At 40.1% G+C, this 18,474-nt stretch overlaps 1 protein-coding gene across 18 annotated transcripts in view; it reads right to left on the minus strand.

The window, feature by feature from the left end:
• The window catches only part of rims1a (regulating synaptic membrane exocytosis 1a), a 57,236-nt gene that overhangs the window by 13,582 nt on the left and 25,180 nt on the right, over nucleotides 1-18,474 (minus strand). For 7 of the 18 annotated variants that reach the window (XM_025061104.1, XM_025061098.1, XM_025061097.1 and 4 more), the window contains 16 exons: nucleotides 14,566-14,837; nucleotides 13,498-14,201; nucleotides 10,004-10,044; nucleotides 9,280-9,393; nucleotides 9,095-9,194; nucleotides 8,853-8,976; nucleotides 7,938-7,955; nucleotides 6,821-6,867; nucleotides 6,032-6,147; nucleotides 5,806-5,936; nucleotides 4,736-4,907; nucleotides 4,386-4,539; nucleotides 4,108-4,164; nucleotides 2,553-2,718; nucleotides 2,103-2,207; nucleotides 420-479 (listed from right to left, as the gene is read on the minus strand). In XM_025061104.1, coding sequence (XP_024916872.1) covers nucleotides 420-479; nucleotides 2,103-2,207; nucleotides 2,553-2,718; nucleotides 4,108-4,164; nucleotides 4,386-4,539; nucleotides 4,736-4,907; nucleotides 5,806-5,936; nucleotides 6,032-6,147; nucleotides 6,821-6,867; nucleotides 7,938-7,955; nucleotides 8,853-8,976; nucleotides 9,095-9,194; nucleotides 9,280-9,393; nucleotides 10,004-10,044; nucleotides 13,498-14,201; nucleotides 14,566-14,837 — 2,381 coding nt within the window. Of the gene's footprint in view, nucleotides 1-419; nucleotides 480-2,102; nucleotides 2,208-2,552; nucleotides 2,719-4,107; nucleotides 4,165-4,385; nucleotides 4,540-4,735; nucleotides 4,908-5,805; nucleotides 5,937-6,031; nucleotides 6,148-6,820; nucleotides 6,868-7,937; nucleotides 7,956-8,852; nucleotides 8,977-9,094; nucleotides 9,195-9,279; nucleotides 9,403-10,003; nucleotides 10,045-13,497; nucleotides 14,202-14,565; nucleotides 14,838-18,474 lie in introns of those variants that run through there. The other 11 variants (XM_008321472.3, XM_017037186.2, XM_025061106.1 and 8 more) reach the window with 8 other exon arrangements.

An 18,474-nucleotide genomic window follows, 5' to 3' on the forward strand; every position in this document is an offset into this window, starting at 1 on the left:
CTTTATACTTAATACACAGCTTGTTAAACAAAGAAAACAAATGCAGTTATTAGACTGAATGTTTACACGTCTATCAAGTCAACGACGCTGGCGTGCGTTCATGGAAAGGCCGACACTGTCCTCTTGTGGAGCAGAGACAGAAATGCAACTAAAAACTGGACCAGTCGTCCTTTTCTGTCCTCTCTTTTGGTTATCTTTTAGATAACTTTCAGCGATTCCTTTTCTACAATCCTTTTTCACTGTATGGTTGTGGACATTTTTCACCATTTTTCCAAATTCTATTTCAAATCATTAAAAAAAATGCTGTGTTGAGAAACAAAGTCATGATGTACACAGTAGACACAAAACTAAAAAATGGCCCATTAGCCTAAACCACTGAATGTAAATATACAATAAAACATCGTGTTTGGCCATTTTACCTGGTGTGGAGACACTCGGCACTTTTGCCTCGCATTGACTGGTGGATCATGATGATCTCACTGTCGTAACGATGGGGATGGATGACAAATGGGGAAATAAACAACAGTCAAAAACACCGGTAAGAGATAAAGAGAGAAAGAATAGGAAAGAGAGGTTCTTGCTGATTTGTTCCACAGAAAAACACACAACACTGAGAATGCCACCAACTTTTCTCTAACTTAAGCCTTTTTCTTTCTAAAACGTCACTTTCACACTTTCAGTACTGAAGAGCTACTGCGCACTATTGGGGTTAAAAGCAATCTAGGTACAGAAAGGGTAGAAATAGACTAAAAGTAATGGGAAAAACTAGAGGAATTTGCCCCAGTTTTATCAAAACCTATGAAAAGGTAACTTTCTACAACTTTTGCACAAAACTTTTACGGCTCATTCCCAAATGCTTACACAAAATCACACAGAAGCTGCACAGAAAAAGCACAGTCACAGCTGGAATAAATCTTCATGTCATTGTCTTGGATTCGAGTGCGTTCACACTTGTCGTGATTGCGTCATTTAGTGTTTTTTTGTCAGGTGTGGTTTTTGTAAGTGTCAGGTGTGATAAGAGGAAATGGCAGATCTGGTGCTAAACATAGGGTATGCGTGAAGGGATGGATGGATTTGCTACAGATACAGTAAATAAGGAGAATTGTTTTTTGCCTTTAGCAGGGAGGCACACACGTTATCTAAGAATGTTGCGTTATATGAACATCATAGAGACAACAATTTGAATTTGTGTGGCTTTGGTTGCTGTTATATGAACATCATAGAGACAACAATCTAGTCCAAAAAAAAAAGTAGTGGTTTTAATAAGTTAAGTGAGACCAGCATCATCACTGGCATGATGAATTGTTTCGGTTGTGAATTTGTTTTTTGATAAAGAAAATGTCATTATTAGGTGAAATAGGAAATTAAATGTGCTGAAGAAACTGACCTAATATACAAACTACAAGTGTGAACACACTCTTCATTATAGACCCAGTCCCAAATGTCCAAACCTAAACCTTCATCCACTTTAGTTACATCGGACCAACACCACATTCGGACCAAATTCGTTGTGTCTTTGGCCTGCATAACCCAGCTCCTCAGTTCAACCACTAGATGGCAGACTTCAGACACAATTAAATTTAGCTGTGGTTTATTTCGATACTATGACATTTCATTGAACCATTCAGTAATAATGAGTGGGGAAAATAGCAAAAAAGAAATGACAGTGGGTACAGAGTTTATATTTAAAATCCAACTGTGCCCTTCAAATATCTAAAAACGTAAAGGTAAATGTTACATTCTTTCATTATCATACTTCAAAATCCCAGACAGTTCCTGTCTTACTAACGAGCCATCCATCCAAAGTGAAAAAGATGTAAAAACAGATTAACACAGTGTATTTACACTGTCCATGTCAATTTGTGAACTTATTTATAAAACATATTAGCATATTTCCGACACATGCTGTTGGCAGTTCTGTGGAAGTCTGTAAAAGTCAGAATCTTATAGAAAGTTATTATAAAAAGTCTAACACTGTCTCTTCCTGTGGGACAAACTTCAATTCCTTGACCAATGACGTTTATTGTGTTGCCAAATATTTGAACCCTTGAGGGTGGACATTGGGACTGGACCTAGACATATACTACAAGCCTTGTACACACCTGTCATCCACATACTCCTCTTCCTGGTGGCGACCTCTGGCAGAGTCGTAGAAGCGATTTGGAGAACGAGAACGGCGACTGTGAGGAAGCTCATCGTCCAAACTCCTGGTAGAAAAAAAAAACGAAAGAAAAGACAAAAGACTTGGGTCAGGTAAACGGTCAGGCTATATTTCAGTGGACTCTTGGCAGGAATCTTTTGGCTCAGACTGTTGAAGCAGAACTAACAGAGCAGTGTGTTTCACATCAGACAGACGTTTCATTAGTAGATGGACTGCTAACTTCCAACAGTCGCTCACTTCCTCCCTGCACCATCTGCACTGAGGCTTTTACTGCTTAGATGTGACCAGTGTCTTCTGGCTGAGCTGCATTTTTGTCCTTCATTATTTATCGCCATTAGACATCAGAGCAGCTAGCACGTGAAATAAAACTTGGTTAGCCGCCAGCTCTCACCTCTGGGCAGGAACGTTGGGTGGCCTGGAACGAAGTCGCCCCTGTTCCTCGCGGTGCGGGGAGACTGAGCGGGATCGTATATGATGAGAGGGAGTCCTCTGCTGATCGGGCACCTCCAGTGTGGACGAGGACTCTCGTTGTCGTTCTCTGCCACGCCCATCCGCCGCTGTTGGTCAAGAAAGGCCGTACACAGGCGAATGTTAGACATCAGTTATGTTGAGCCCATCGTCTTTCCATATGTTTCTGTGAATGGTGAACTATTTAGGGAATTTGTCATCGTTAGGTTGAATGTCGTGTTTTGTATGGTAGTAATCCTATGTATCTTGGAGTTTTACCCAGATCAAGCGATGTAATGAAACATGCGACTTCTTTAATTAAACACTGAATTGAGGTAACTTTGTAGAACAAATATTGACATTACTACTAAGCTAAAAAGCAAAAGTAAACACTCTTGGTAAAGTCACACACAAATCGTTTAGTTGTGATTTATGTCAATCTAAATATCATTTAGTTGTGATTTATGTCAATCTAAATCAATAGAATAAATTAGAACAATAGAACATTTTGCTAAGCTATAGTTAGCTTAAGACCAGAGACTTGTACATCTCTAGCTAATAATAACAAAAATGCATCAAAATGTATTGATTGATTGTCAGATTTTGAAGATAATAGTGTCTGTAAATATACTGAAAAGATTCACAACATATAGAAAAGAAATCAAACCCTTATATGATATATGATATTAAAATAGTAATATGATAATAAAGTAGTTTTTATGCTGCTGCGTTGGTATTGTGGCTACAATTTCTGTATATCACAATAATATTGTTTGTTTTCTTTGCCATTGATTTGCACACAATATACAGGTGTCAACCATATATTTCACTTGTTACTATGACACTTACCTCATAGAGCAGCAAGAGTTATCCTGCAAATGAACCAGTTTCTAATTTCCCATTAGCTACTGTAACTATCAGGGACAATGAAACACATCCCTTTAAAACCCTGTGACCATAACAAACAAGGACACAAACTCAGACACCAGACAACTACAGAGTACAGATACACAGCAGTACAGACACAGACACACACACACAAAGGCAGATCATTTTAGCATGCAGGCTCATGTTGTATCTACAGTCCAAAATTAGCAAGAGAATTTACAGATTGTTCTGTAGCTTGGGTACAGTATGTTACACTGTGTCAAGGATTATTATTACTTTGATTTTCACATCACAGGACTGTTTAAACGACACCAATTGAGCATTTGTCCGACACTTTAGTCGGACAAGGAAAACGGCAAAAGAAAATTATTTAGAAATAAATAAAAACACAATAAATAAAAATAAGCTGAACCCATTCAGACCTGGCGTTAGATCTGATGACAGGTGGATGGTTTTCAGTCCATGTTCATGTCTACACCAGGCCTTAAAATTCAAACTGGATCAGTGGTAACCAGTTGTGACTGAGTCTTACTTATTCTTGCATGTAGACCATACATAAGAAACCAGGTCTGAAAGGGGGACACGGTAATGTGGAAACTGTCCCCACCCACCTTTAGATACTACTGTTGTACCCTCATCAAACTCAGGCTCTGTAACACGCTGTGAACCTAAACAGTTATAGACACAGACACACAGACAGGGGTATAAACACACATACAGGAACAGCAACACATATTTATCCATTGTTAACACCTCCATATTTGCAGGAGCAGATGCAGAGTCAGGGAAGGTGACCAAAAGAGGACATTTACATGGACATCTACGTCATATAGGTACAGATTAGTACGTATGCCTTTAGAATTCTACATTTATTTACACACAAACTTACGCTGTAGCTTCTTGCCGGGTGTGTCTGTGTGTGCGTGACGCCGGGGCAAGAATGGGGAAGGTCGGGGCAGCGGTATGGATGAGACATCATGGGTTTGCAGCGGGTACCAGTGAGGCTTGTCGTCCAGTAAGGCTGTCTCTAGCTCTATCAGGATCTGTCAAGTCATAATGAAAGTACTGAATGTACCCTGTACATTTGACATGATGTCGTATCTAGACTGAGGGTCTGCAACCCTCATTACACCGTTCTTCCATTTTCATCATTTTACCAGGAAATAAAATTCCCAGCAAGCATAACTACAAGTCTAAGTAGGTGGTATATAAGTGAAGGTCATGCAGGAAGTTGTTTACCTCCCCCATGAAAGTGCTGTCTTCCTCTGGCGACCTAGGCTGGTCCCACACTGTTAGCTCAAGCATGTGGTTGCGGAAATCCCTGCGATGGACATGAGGGTAGACAAAGGTCTGGTTCCACTTGGGCTCGCAGGTCTTCTTCACGGCTTTGGTCCGTCTCTTGCTCTTGTCACTGTGTTTACAGATGCAGGTACAGATTCCTCAGCAAAAATCACTCCCCTCCAGAGTCACCTGTTTTGTGTTGTAGTTTAAAAGTAATAACTAATGCCTTCTGGGTTCCTGCATTCATCTAAATATATTCCACTAATGTGATTTATGTGGGCACCGAAGCATTGTGACATTTAGCTGAGGTTTCAGGTTTGAATCGTACGCAGGCACCAGTGAAGCGGTTGTAGTTTCTCCCATGGCCACTAGATGCTGCTTCTGACTAATTTCTCCTTTTTGTGTTCAGTTACTGACGTGAACAAAAATAATTTTGTGACATTTGCTTCCGTTTCCTCATTAGCTACGTGCAGCAAACGGCAATATCTGTGCCTGCAGCCACACCTGCGAGAGTACGAACCTCAGCAGCTGCTAACTTGATGTCAGCCTTTTTATTTTTAGTTTGTTATTTTAACCCAGGTTTTTGGAGATCAGTGGTGGTTCTCTTATTGTACTTGCACTTGAAATTGAATAGGTAATTTTGTATTTTTAGGTGAGTGGAAGTTCCCGTGTAGGGTTCAGACTCTGTTTCTTATTTTCCTCTCTGTTGTTTGATTTTTGTCTGGTTTGTTATTTATTTCATTGTGAGTATTTTTGGCGTAATAATTCCACCATTTCTATTGGGCCCAATCCACACACAAGATGCCATTAAAGATCCTGAATTTATTGCTATATGTGGGCCAAGTAATTAAGGGTTATATGGCCCATCGTTGGACCAGACCAATTTACTTAGGGAGATGGTCTGCAATGATCTGTGCTGTTAAGACGTAACACAGGCCTTGATGTTGGACATTATCAACCTACTCATTTGCAATAATCCTGATGTAATGACTAAGGTTTTCATCTAAAGTAGAGAGTATCTGGAGTACCTGCGATCAGGTAGAAAGTACATTTTGACATAGGGGCTTCTGGGTCTTCCGTCAGGTCGTAGAGGGAGCTCCACGGCCTGCAGCACGTTGACTATTAGCTGATGACCCACTTTGTCGTACCACAATTTCACCTGAGTGGTACAAATGTAGACAATTTTAATGAGGAGTTTTGTTTAAAAAAAACTGTGTCAACATCTTCATGCCTTTTCAAATCCTGTGTACTCACTGAGAGTTGCCCTGGCATCAACTGTGGAGCATCTTGTAGCATCCCGGGACTGGAGGGAGACAGGACATTTAAGGACGGTCTCTCCATCTTCTGTGATTCAAAAGAACTGGAACCTGCTATCAAGACAAAACAAAACACAAGGATGTTCTGTAACCCCCCCAAAAATTCTGGAGAAACCAATGTTTATTTTAGATGAAAACCAGAGGATAAAACAGGACAAGGTTTGTAGGGAGTGGAGAGGCAACCAGGTCCAAGTCTAAAATAAAACTGTTCATGTTTATGCAGTACACACACAGCATTAAGAGTTCCTTTAGTTAGAAGATGTCACATTAAAGGAGAGCGCAGACCTAACCTGTCAGGATGACAAATTACCAGGCTTCTGTCCTACTTTGAGTGGAGTAAGCCTTTGTTTAGAAGTTTGCAATGGTCCTTAAAAAAGGCTGAATGATCAAAATAATACTAATGATTTATGCAGAAACCCAGATTTTTTTTCTGGGACCCAACACAGACGTAGGACAGAAATAATTTTTTGTTAAGTAATGACAGAAAGGAGATGATTGATTCCTGGCTCGTGTAGTACAGATACGATTCATTACATCACTGTCTGCGATGTTTAGCCATGTCTGGGATTTCTTTTATGGTATTTAGTATAGATTCTGTTTTTGTCACTACATCTAAGTATTTTGGATAAAATATTTAATATTTGACACAAAAACATGACACACATTTTAAAGTATGACTAAATTAACATCAACTTGAACAACAATGACAACATGCACGGATACCTACTAGATTCTAACGGAGGGTGGGATGTGTCGGGGATTCTTGGGATATCACTGAAAAAAAAGGAGCAGCAAAGACGTCAGATCAGCGATTATTTGTCATTTGTAATACCTGGAACTGGAACCGAAACAGGTTTCTAGTACTTCTTGATGCACAGGCTCACATGCATATTAATGCATTAGCAGTGGGCTGGAAGAGAAGTTAGCATAATGGTTTTGGGGATCAAACAAACAGCAAAGAGAAGCAAAATCATAACCAAGCTCTTCTCCTGGCTGCAGTGTTTCCCAAACTCATCCAGTCAAGTTAATTTGTCTCGTCAGCCAATCATCACCTAGAACAATTATTGATGAGCACAGGTTGTCTGGTCTCACCACCTTTCTCTGTGGGAAACACCGGAATCAACTCTACAGGCTTCATGTGTGAAGTTAGCATGAAAAATCAATGCAACTCTTATCAGTGTCTTTTTGTTGTTCTTTACCATTTCTTTATATATATTTTACCTGGGCATCATCTTGATATTTTCTATAATTTATACATTTTTACCTCCTTTCTGAGAGTTTTACTTCATCTTCTAAAAAGCTGCCCCAGCAGCTAACATTGTTCATGCTGTTCATGAGTTCCATGAACAAATGATAATTATATAAACCCCCCAGAAAGAAAGAAAAATACTTTGATTCCATTTTAATTTGAGCCCAAACATTGGTTTTTAGTTTAAACATTGAACTGATAAGAGTTCCTTGGACACTTAGAGCCTTAGAGCCTACGTTTCCAGAATTGAAATCATTTTAATTGGAAAAAAATAACCATACTTTTTGAATGGAATCCTCAGACTTTAACCAATGAAAAATAATGGAATCCCAAGCAGTTGGAAAGTTGCAGGATTTCCCAATCACCATTTTGCATCAGCTCAGATATATTGCCCTTTATTTTGGAGATTCTTTCAACTCCAAAATTTGGACGTTTGAACTTGTTCAACACAAAGCCAATGTTTGTATCTGCACGGAAGTGTCAGAGCTGAAGATATCTGAAGATGCAAAATGGCAGCAGCATGACCAGAACTGTCTTCAAATGCGAGAAGAAACTATGGGATTTAAAAAAGGAAAACAATTGTCAAATTACTTACTGATATTTTCTACACACCCTTTGCAAGTGTTTGGAGAGAAATAATATGTTCAACTTTTTATCCATAAAACAGCAGAGGGGGTTAAATCTTATGAGAGGCTGTGAAATCGTGTTTGACTAAGAATTTGAACATGTAAACTGTAGAAATTGTTTGTTTTTTTTTATCAACATTAAAACATCCGTTAAGTGTTTGACTAAGAATCTGAACACGTAAACTGTAGAAATTGGTTTTTTTTATCAACATTAAAACATTTACATAAAACACACTTTTACTATAAATAATATGTTTCCCGTTATGGTTGGTATCCATAGTGAAGGCATCCATGGATGTTTTTGGCGTCAAAACAAAAATATAGTTATGGCGGGAACTCTTTCGTTGAGTTCCACACTTTTGTTTGTGACATATAGCAGAACTGAATGAAAAGAAGGCTAGGCCTAAGGTGTCCAACCACTGGGTCCCAGAACATTACTGCCTGTAGAACAAAATTGTGGATTATTCACATTTATCATTGGATTCTCTATCAAATACAAACGCCTCTGGACACATTCAGATTGCTCATCAAAATAAAAGTCTTTGTAAAGCTTCTTCAAAAAGGGAAAAATACCAACAGCACGAAAAAGTTTAGGGAAGGAGATAGTCTTCTTGTTGCTTATCTTGGCTTTAAATATTTTAACCGCAGTACTATAGTCTCCCCCAGAATACAAATATGAACTTCTAACTACCTGCTGAGGGCAGCAAAACACTGAGTCACAGTCCTTCGTCAACACTTTTGGATTTTAAACTAAGGGTTAAATTCAGTCCAACTCACTGGACCAAAAGTTGACTAAAAAAGTAACGGGCTGCGCACATTTCCTCACAGCACCAGTATATGTCAGTGACGGTGTGTTGTGTGTATGGGTCTTATTCCAGACTTACCCTATAGGTCTGGAGACCACCAGCTCCACCTGGGGCTCAGACTGAGACTCCAGAATAATGTTGTAAACTTCCTTCATGGTGGCACCAGGTAACAACTTCCCGTTCCACTGCAAAACCTCATCGCCTGGAATTATAGAAGCAGTTTTTTTAAACAAGCTGATACTTAGTTTGTTACTGCAGGTTACTTCAACTGTTGTAGTAATATCTTTATTATGTTTACACTTGATGTTGTGATGTTTTACCTGCTCTCAGATGTCCCACCACGTCAGCCAGGCTTCCCTTCTTAACTTTAGTGATGAAGGCACCTAATCTGCCCGACTCTGTGACTCTACCTCCCACCACCTGTGAAAAAAAGAAAAAAAATGTAACTATTTCCATATGTGTATATATGTATATATATATATATCTATTGAGGGCCCACATTGACCTTTAACCCCAGCAGAGCTCCAGCTTCTTTAGGCATCGCAGCGCTCCTCTTACTTAAGGTGATTCGTCCAATCAGATGGTCGCCCTCTTTGGATGGTTGCCAGGTTACAGGATGCTGAGACATAAAATAAAAATGTAAATGTAAGACATCTGTTGTTATTGTTGGGCAAAGTCACAAATACATTTACGTGCTGCAAATTGTTCACTGCAACCCATTCAAAAAAATCTGACCAGATGTCAAGGAGTCTTTAACTGTAATTTTACTATGAGTTTGTAGTAATCTGTGACTGTAGTAGACAGAATATACATAGATAAAAAACAAGTTCATTGATTCAGTCTAAAACCAAAATTAATTTGACTTAAAAAAAACATTGCATGCTGTGTCAAAACTGCAGTTAATCATAAATCAGTTACTGGAAACCTCTGATTAACATGTTTAATTTTTAAAATCCTTATCCAACCATCAGACATCCAACCTGAACCGCATGAAAAAAAAAGAAATTTACATTTTACATTTTACTTTTACATGCAGCACCCGAAGAGTGTGAATGAAAAGCAACAGATTCTAAAATGATAAATGGTAGATTTCTACTTTTCTACAGCACCCGAAGAGTGTGAATGAAAAGCAGCTTGACGAAAACTCTTCACTTACAATTTGATGTGATCGTCTCTTTACCTGTGTTAGAAATAAGACGCAGAAAAAAGTAGAACAAACAGAGACTTACATGCCAAACAGTGGGGTCATGTGGGTAACACTCCCAGTCACCTGTGAGAGAGGAGAGACATTGAATCAGACAGTGTGGTTGAAAGAAGAACATCTACCTACACACACACACACACACACACACACCCAGCAGAGGCTGTATACACAACACATACCAGCCCCAGGCCTCTTATACACAACTGGAGCCAAATTTAGAGGCTCCTCAAAAGGTATTTGTTTACATGTGGAGAGGCAGTTTGACTTTATTGAATAATCAGGCTTCAGCTGAGCTGGAATCAGAGATTTACGACCTGTGCTTCAAGAATCTGAGGCTGAAAGACGTCCTCTGAGGCAAAAATGACTATATATATATATATATAAGTGGTAACGAACACATCAGATGTGATAGAATCAATTCTCAGTGATGTAAAAGCAAGTCGTAAATGGTGCTGGTGATAATTGTGATGTTTTTTTTAAGAAAATATGATTATTGTTTTAATTTACTTACTGCTTTTAGCTGATGTCGCTAAATATTTGGCTCACGTTTTGCTCATACTTTTCATAAGATTAAGTATTAAATTATTTTCGCTACATGTTATATATAACTATTTCTGGGAAACCTTTAATTTTTGTTCATTGTTGTCTATTTTTATCCATCAAATTGACAGTTAGCTATTCCTTAGCTAACTTTTAGCTGTTGTTATTCTTATTCTAAAATTATTTCTTTTGTTTAATTTGTTTTCAGACCAATAACAGTAATTTGCTGTGATGGTGATACTTGTTTATTATCCTTCTGAATTTGTTATTTTTAGGAAGCTCCTGTTATTTTTTTTTTCTCACATTCTGCGGGACATTTTTTTTAAACAATTAGATAAAACTGTAATCAAATGTTCAGCCCAGATCCTGCTTCAGCCCAAACACAGCCTCCGTTACACACGAGCCGCTGATGAAACGCACGCAGCATTTCAACCTCACTGTTATGACACTGAGTTAAAACAGAGCAACACGTTCCTCTCAGCCGTAAAACAACGAGGTTGACCAGGTGGCGATATATAGTGACATTATGTAATTTTATAGAAAAGGTTGACTTCTCTGTAGCATAAATATTATTCTCTATGACATGAATGAGTTTTTTTATCTTGTTTTTACTCCTGACAATCAAAAGACAGAAAGGAAGAAATCCAACTTTTTAAGTTTGACAATAGCTAATTAGCCAACTAAAATCAAAAAGCTAATGGTTTGCGTAGCAACAGCTAAACTTAACCTTAAATGGCCAAGTGATGGCAAAAAACCTCAAGACATGACGAAAGTTAAATTAGCTGAAATGAAGCAAAAAAATAGCCTTTAGAATAGCTAAACATTAGCTCAGAAATTACATAAGTCACCCAAAATACAGCTGAAAACTACTAAAGAATACTTTGAACCTACGTTGATGCTTAACTCAAATAACAGAATGGAAAAAATGGACCAGAAATATTTAAAAAACAATTCAGAGTTTGACTGAAGTCTTTCCTGAAAAACCACAACTTAAAAACAACATTTAAATAATGAATAATAAAAGTCAAGCAAAAGTTAGTTCTACTAGTAGTAGCTACAAATTATTAAAGTTCACATATTGATACGTTATTCAAATATAAAAGGAAAAATGTTGGATGACAAAAGGACAGCTAAATGTTAGCAAGGAAATAGCCAACAGTTAGCCGGAAGGGGATCTTGATGTGAATATTTTTAAAACTATTTTATAAAATACCATAAACTGGTTTCAGGCATCCAACTACACTGTGACTGTGACTGTGTGACTGTGTGTATGTGTGTGTGTGTCCAGATTTTTCTGCACTGATCTTCCAGTGATTTACATGCCTGGACGCCCTATGCTGCCAGCAAACACATCTCAGAGCTGAGCCGAGCCTCAGTCTCGAGCTAAAAAAGGAAGCAGCATTTCACTGCCACGGTGCTGTGTTTAAAACCTGCTGTGACAGAACACTCTCACAATAAACTTCCACTCGATCCATGTCACAGATTCTGATCTTAGTCCAACATCTCGTCGCTTCACGCTGCATCCTCTTTCCATCAGATGTGGGGAACTTTATTGATGTTGGCCATAGAACACAGTGAAGCAATTACGTTATGGCATGAGCACAGCTGCACCGCTGATGCTCTGTGCATTTTAAACACAGTCAAGGTTACAGAGTGTAAATGTAAAATCACACAAATGGTCCAAAATATTTTGAATTTTAGCACATTTAAAAAAATATATATATTAATTGAAAAACATCACTTTTCTCTCCCTGTTTGGTGATGACCACAAAGTTTTACGACACAATGTGTTACATCCTCATCTGTACGACTACTATTAATTATTTGCAGTAAATCTTTTTGTAATTTCAGATGCAAACTGATGTCTAAAGTCAGTTAAAGGCTGGAACGGCTGCTTGTTGTAACGTCAACCTAATGTCTAATGGCTAAAATAGCAAAATAGATGTTAATAATTTTTATTTATTAGCCAAATTCCTCTCTACAATTTAGTAAAATAAGCTGTTTTAGTTACACATTTATATACAGGTACTTAAAGAGCCACATTTTTGTGCAAAGTAGAAATTATTAAGTTAAGAAAATAAATCATAATAACATAGTCTCAACACTGAGGTCGCTGAGGGTCTTCAGTAGGGGTCAGCCAGGGTCAAAATGTCCCATCAAAGACACATTTAACACACATTTATGAACCTGTCTCCTCGTATGAATAGACATTTGGGATGTTGCCCACAACACCCTTTACACCCTGTTTACGAAACATGTCTACAAACGTTGCAGGCTGTTCAGAAAACAACATTATTATTTTTTAAAGTGCATCAAAAGACACAGCCTTACCTTCACGACAAACTGAAGCCACAGAGTTAAAGCAGTGAACAGTCTGACACTCGCACAAGACTAAAACTCTCTGTGCATTTCTAAAATTCACACCCTGTGTCACGGTGTGGGAGTGTTCACACACAAACACACACACGGCAGGTCCAGACTTCATCTGGACTTCATGGGCAGAATGACACTGGATGTGTGAAAAGAGTCTGCATTTTTACTCCTCTGAGGTTTTTTGTTTTTTTCTTAATCCTAATGTAATTAACTTGAGCAAAAACCTCACTGCTAATGTCACTGTTTAGCTTCAGTCAGTAGCGTTTGAGTGTTTTATGTCATCTCATCACATTATCAGACAGATGTCAACAACAAAGTGTTTTGAAATGTCTGATGTCTTCGCAAAACGAAATAGTAAATAGTAAAAAGTAAAATATCAAAATCCACTGGAACTAGAAACATTTGAGAAAAAAGTTTAGCCAAACATCTGCTAACAACATTTATACATTTTGTTCTAGTGTCTGTTGTAGTGCAAAAGAAAACCTGATAGCCTATAACCTAATATTAGCTAAATGTTAGCTGATAGCACAAAACAAACATTATAAAACAACAGATAACGTTCTGATATTACTGTAATATTATGATGGGGTTAAAGTCGTCCGTTACCTCTCTCGCTGACACTTTCGATCTCGGCGTCCTCGCAGCTGCTGTACTCAGGTGTGGTCCCTCCTTCCTCTTCAGAACTGCTGACACTGGTCTGCCTCTTCCCACCCGCCCCCAGCCCGCGTTTGGATTTGTAGGGCCTTGGCGGTGGGGGACGCAGAGACTCTGATTGGTCAGAGCTTAGTGAATCGTTACGCAGCATGCTCTCCGCCTTTTCCCTTTTGGTCCTCTTCACCACAGGTCCCTGACCGGGTGCTATGCCGGGTCCTGAACCCGGAGGCTCTCTGAGTTCAGGGGGTGGAGCTTGCTCAGAGAGGGCAGGTTCATGTTGCCCACCAACCCCACCCACGGTCCTCTGACCATGCCGTGCGCCGTCCCCATGTTCCCCCACAACGCCCATGCCGCGACCCTGCAAGGACCCAGCGTGTCCTCTACCTCCAGGAGGCACCTGCCCTGCTTGGCCAGGGGTGGCACCATTGTGGTCCACCTGACGGTAGCCACCCTCCTCTGTCCGTCTTACACCACCCGCGCCTCCTCCTCCGCCTCCACCCACAGGATCATGCTCCAGAGAGCGTCCCTTTGTCAATTTCCGGCTCTCTCTGCGTTCCCTGGAATCACCTTGTGGCTCCCGGTCCATGGACACTTGGGTCTGTAATCTGGGGGGTCCTGATCGACGGTCTCCTCGACCAACTCTTCGTCCATTTCTTCTACAGGACACAAAAAAAAATGTTCCACCGTTATTTTCCTTTTAAAAACAAACACATTTGCTGTCTTTAAAGTTTAAACATCTAAACGCAGATGTTCTTAAACTATAGTACTCTGGTAAACTGGTGGTTCTTGTGGTACTTCTCTTTCCTACTGCCTGGCAGCTCAAGGGAAAACTCCATGTTGGGTGAACCCTTGACCTTATCCACATTTAGCTTGTTTTAATCGAAGACGTCAACAAAGAAGCCAACCAGGAATTCGTACCTATGTTTCTCTAGGATATTGCTGATTGTGTCAACAAAGAAGCCAACCAGGAATTCTTCGTAACTATGTTTCTCTAGGATATTGCTGATTGCTCTGTCTTACGTGTGTCGTGGCGGTTCGCTACGTGACCGTGAATCTGTGCCACTTGTGGTCCCAGGGACGCTCGATCGGTTTGGGTCTTGGATAACAGCACTGGAGTCTGAAGGTGCTTGAGAGCGAGACCGTAGCTTCTTGTCTCCAGACGTTTGGCACACAGACGGTTCACTGACCGCCGACCCGAGGCCTCCCGGTTTCCCAGACGTCCTGGCGAACCAGTCCCCTGGTTTGGTGAGGATTTCTTGCTGCTTGCGGCAGTTATTACACACCCAGATGATCTACAAGACGAGGAGAAGAATTTCTTGGATACGTGCAACAATTCACGCTCACATTCACAACTGTAGAGTGAACAATTCACAACAAATGGAAAGAAAATGGAGTCCCTGAAGAAAAGCCATGCAAACAAAGGGACAACATGCAAACTCCACACAGAAAGACCTTTGCTTCTAATGTGGAACATGTGAATAACAAGAAGAACAGATTTTAAAAAACAACACGTTCTGAGATGATCCTCGTTCACGTCATTCATACTGACAACGGATGTCGCTTTGCATCCCAGAATAAACATAAGGCTTCATCCACAGCATGAATGCAGTGGTGTGAACACAGCAACCACCACAGTCCTTGGCTCTGATCGTAGTCCGGAGGAGGTAAAGAGGGGATGACAGAGGGAAGGGAGTAGGAAGAAGGATGGATGGAGGAAAGGAGGAGGTTCGACCAAGTCCCTCTCCTCCAGTCACCAGGGTTCTCATTACTCCTGAACACTCCCCGATGACTCTTTAAAGAAGGCTAAAATAAAACGCACTGGCATCAGCCATCTCAACCCCCCCAGATCCCTCCTCGCCCCCATTCTCCCTCTTCTGCTTCTCTCTCTCTCCCATCCCTCTCTTGTCCCCTCTTCTCTTCCATTTATCCCTCCTCCAGATTGCTTTTGATTAAAGCTACAAAAGACGGAAAGAAAACAGCTTTACACCAACGCAGCTATATTTATCCTGCCAAACACACCAGCACGACCAGGGAGAGGGGGAATGTGTGCTCGAGCGACACACACACACACACACACACACACACTGATAATCTTAGACACTCAAGCTTTGATTAAAACACATTCCAGATTATGTGCTGTCGGTACATGTAGTCAAAAGTCATGGATAATTTAAAATTCTGTATTTTAAGAAACTGAAGAAAAAGAACTTTACAATAATGTATTTTTTTACTATTACTTCTCTTTACTAAACGTACAGGGTTGAAAAACAGTAATAAATCTTGAAATCCTTGAATGACTGAAAAAGTGAAGGCTCCCTCTTGTGGCTCATGTGGCCACAGCTTCACACCTATATACTGTATATGTATATTTTTCTGTACAGAATTTCTTTCTCATTATAAAGTCATCACCTAAAGATTTTCAACCCTTATTTTTACACTGTTTTGTATAGGTTTGAAGCAACAGTTTTACTGCACATAATCGAGTTTTATTCATTTTTAAAGCATCTAAAATGTCATGGAAAACAATTTATCTGCCAAAAAAATAATCTTAGAGAGTTGCAGAATTTCTTAGTTAAAGGTTTTATTGGCTTTTCTTGTGGATTTGCATAGTAAAGTGGGTCATGGGAGTTTCAACTTTAAAAAGTCCTGATTCTGCAGTCCTTAAACTGCAGTCTACTTTCTGCTAGAACTCAATATTTGATCAGGCTGCATTATTATCTCCATTAGTTGCCTAAACACACACATTCACGAATTCTGCAAGTCAGGACAAAATTTGCTCCATCTTTTCATATTTCAAAATAGTTGCGGTTTTAAGATCTTGAATTTGTGCAAAACCTTCCTAACGTATGGAGCAGTTCCTTCCTCCTCATCATGCGGATTCTAGTTGCATCGGGGCAAAGGCACGTGTCGACCAACACGGGTTCGTGCATCACCGCTAGTTCAATATATTCTGACTATTGGGTGCCATCAGCGCAAAATACATTAGCACAAACGTCAATAAGAAACCAGCTGTTGTGTGGATAGTTTTTTTTCATCATTGTCTTAATGATTTCCTGTCCCGCGCTCTTATCGTCCGTTCCTACAATTTTAATGACACTCGACTGAAACAAGGAGACAAAGTAGTTTTAATATAAAATATTAACAAATTACCTGAATGTTATTTTCTCTGTCTGTGGCATCCTTTAAAGTTAAATATATCTTCAAGAACAGTGGTTCTCAACCCATGGTAGGTGTACCCTTGTGGAACTTGGGCTCCCTCTAGTGGTACTTAGCCAAGTATGATTTTTTTTTATCATCATCTGTGCCATCCTGCTGATGATAAATAGTCTAATAATCTTATTCAGATTACATTTTCACGCCGCTGTATTTATTTGTCGCTCATATTGTTGGTACTCTGGAAACTCTACATTTTTTTTTTTGTTTTGGTGTATGTAATGTAAAAAGTTTGACAACCACTGTGCGAGCGCACGATTCTGACCCGTTAAGGACAAGACCAGACATGGAGACAGCTGGTTCCAGGACAACATTTCCAGATGGTGTTAACGAGTGTAAGATAGGATTAGGATTCTCAAACTCTCTTTTCCTTCTAAAACAATAACATTTCCAAGAGACAGAAAAATGCAAAACCAAACCCAGTAAACCTGTCAACCTGTCAGATTCGTCGTGACACTTTATGACAAATATTTTTTTCAAATCTGCTTTATTTCCATGTGAGAGTGGCGGAAATAGCACAGCAGGAACCTCACAGTTCTGGTGCAGTGATGCGCCGCGTGTTTCAGGTCAGGACCTACTGTATGACCTGAACTCAACAACATTCAAAGTCACGACTGCACGTCGAGCCCCGACATGGACCAGGGGGGTGTTCACGTCGTTGTTAGTGAAGTCACTTCTACTCACACGGTTATTGTTAGAGCACTTTCTGCCTTGAGAAGCTGTGAGAAACTTGTGACGGTGCAGAACAAAGAGCCGGTGTTTGGAGGCGATGTGAAGCAGCACGCTGTTATTTTATAAGAGACTCACTTAATCCCATCGTAATCCCTGTATTAGATCACACTGTGATGGTGAAACAAGCAAAGAAGAGCAGGAAGAGCTGGGGGGGGGGGGGTTTTTTACCCCCCCCACCCCCCCCCCACGCACGCCGCAACGGGGGTATAACATTTCCAGGAGACAGAAAAATGCAAAACCAAACCCAGTAAACCTGTCAACCTGTCAGATTCGTCGTGACACTTTATGACAAATATTTTTTTCAAATCTGCTTTATTTCCATGTGAGAGTGGCGGAAATAGCACAGCAGGAACCTCACAGTTCTGGTGCAGTGATGCGCCGCGTGTTTCAGGTCAGGACCTACTGTATGACCTGAACTCAACAACATTCAAAGTCACGACTGCACGTCGAGCCCCGACATGGACCAGGGGGGTGTTCACGTCGTTGTTAGTGAAGTCACTTCTACTCACACGGTTATTGTTAGAGCACTTTCTGCCTTGAGAAGCTGTGAGAAACTTGTGACGGTGCAGAACAAAGAGCCGGTGTTTGGAGGCGATGTGAAGCAGCACGCTGTTATTTTATAAGAGACTCACTTAATCCCATCGTAATCCCTGTATTAGATCACACTGTGATGGTGAAACAAGCAAAGAAGAGGAGGAAGAGCTGGGGGGGGTGTATTTACACACTCTCACACACACACATCGACAGCAGTATCGGTGTGTCACATGACCACAGTAAGACCCCCCTCTTGAGAGGACCGTACGAGGAGGAGCCAGGAAAAAAGAACAGCTTCAGCACAGATGGAATCTAGGACACCAAACCCCTGTGTGTGTTTATTTTGCTTCATGCTGCATCCGTGTGTGTGTGAGTGTGTGTGTTCACAGACCATGTACAGTAATAAAAAAAATAATCTTCCCATTGACAGAGGATCATTTTGAACCACCT

Source organism: Cynoglossus semilaevis, chromosome 12 (assembly GCF_000523025.1).
Source record: "Cynoglossus semilaevis isolate Cse_v1.0 chromosome 12, Cse_v1.0, whole genome shotgun sequence".
NCBI classification, from domain to species: domain Eukaryota; kingdom Metazoa; phylum Chordata; class Actinopteri; order Pleuronectiformes; family Cynoglossidae; genus Cynoglossus; species Cynoglossus semilaevis.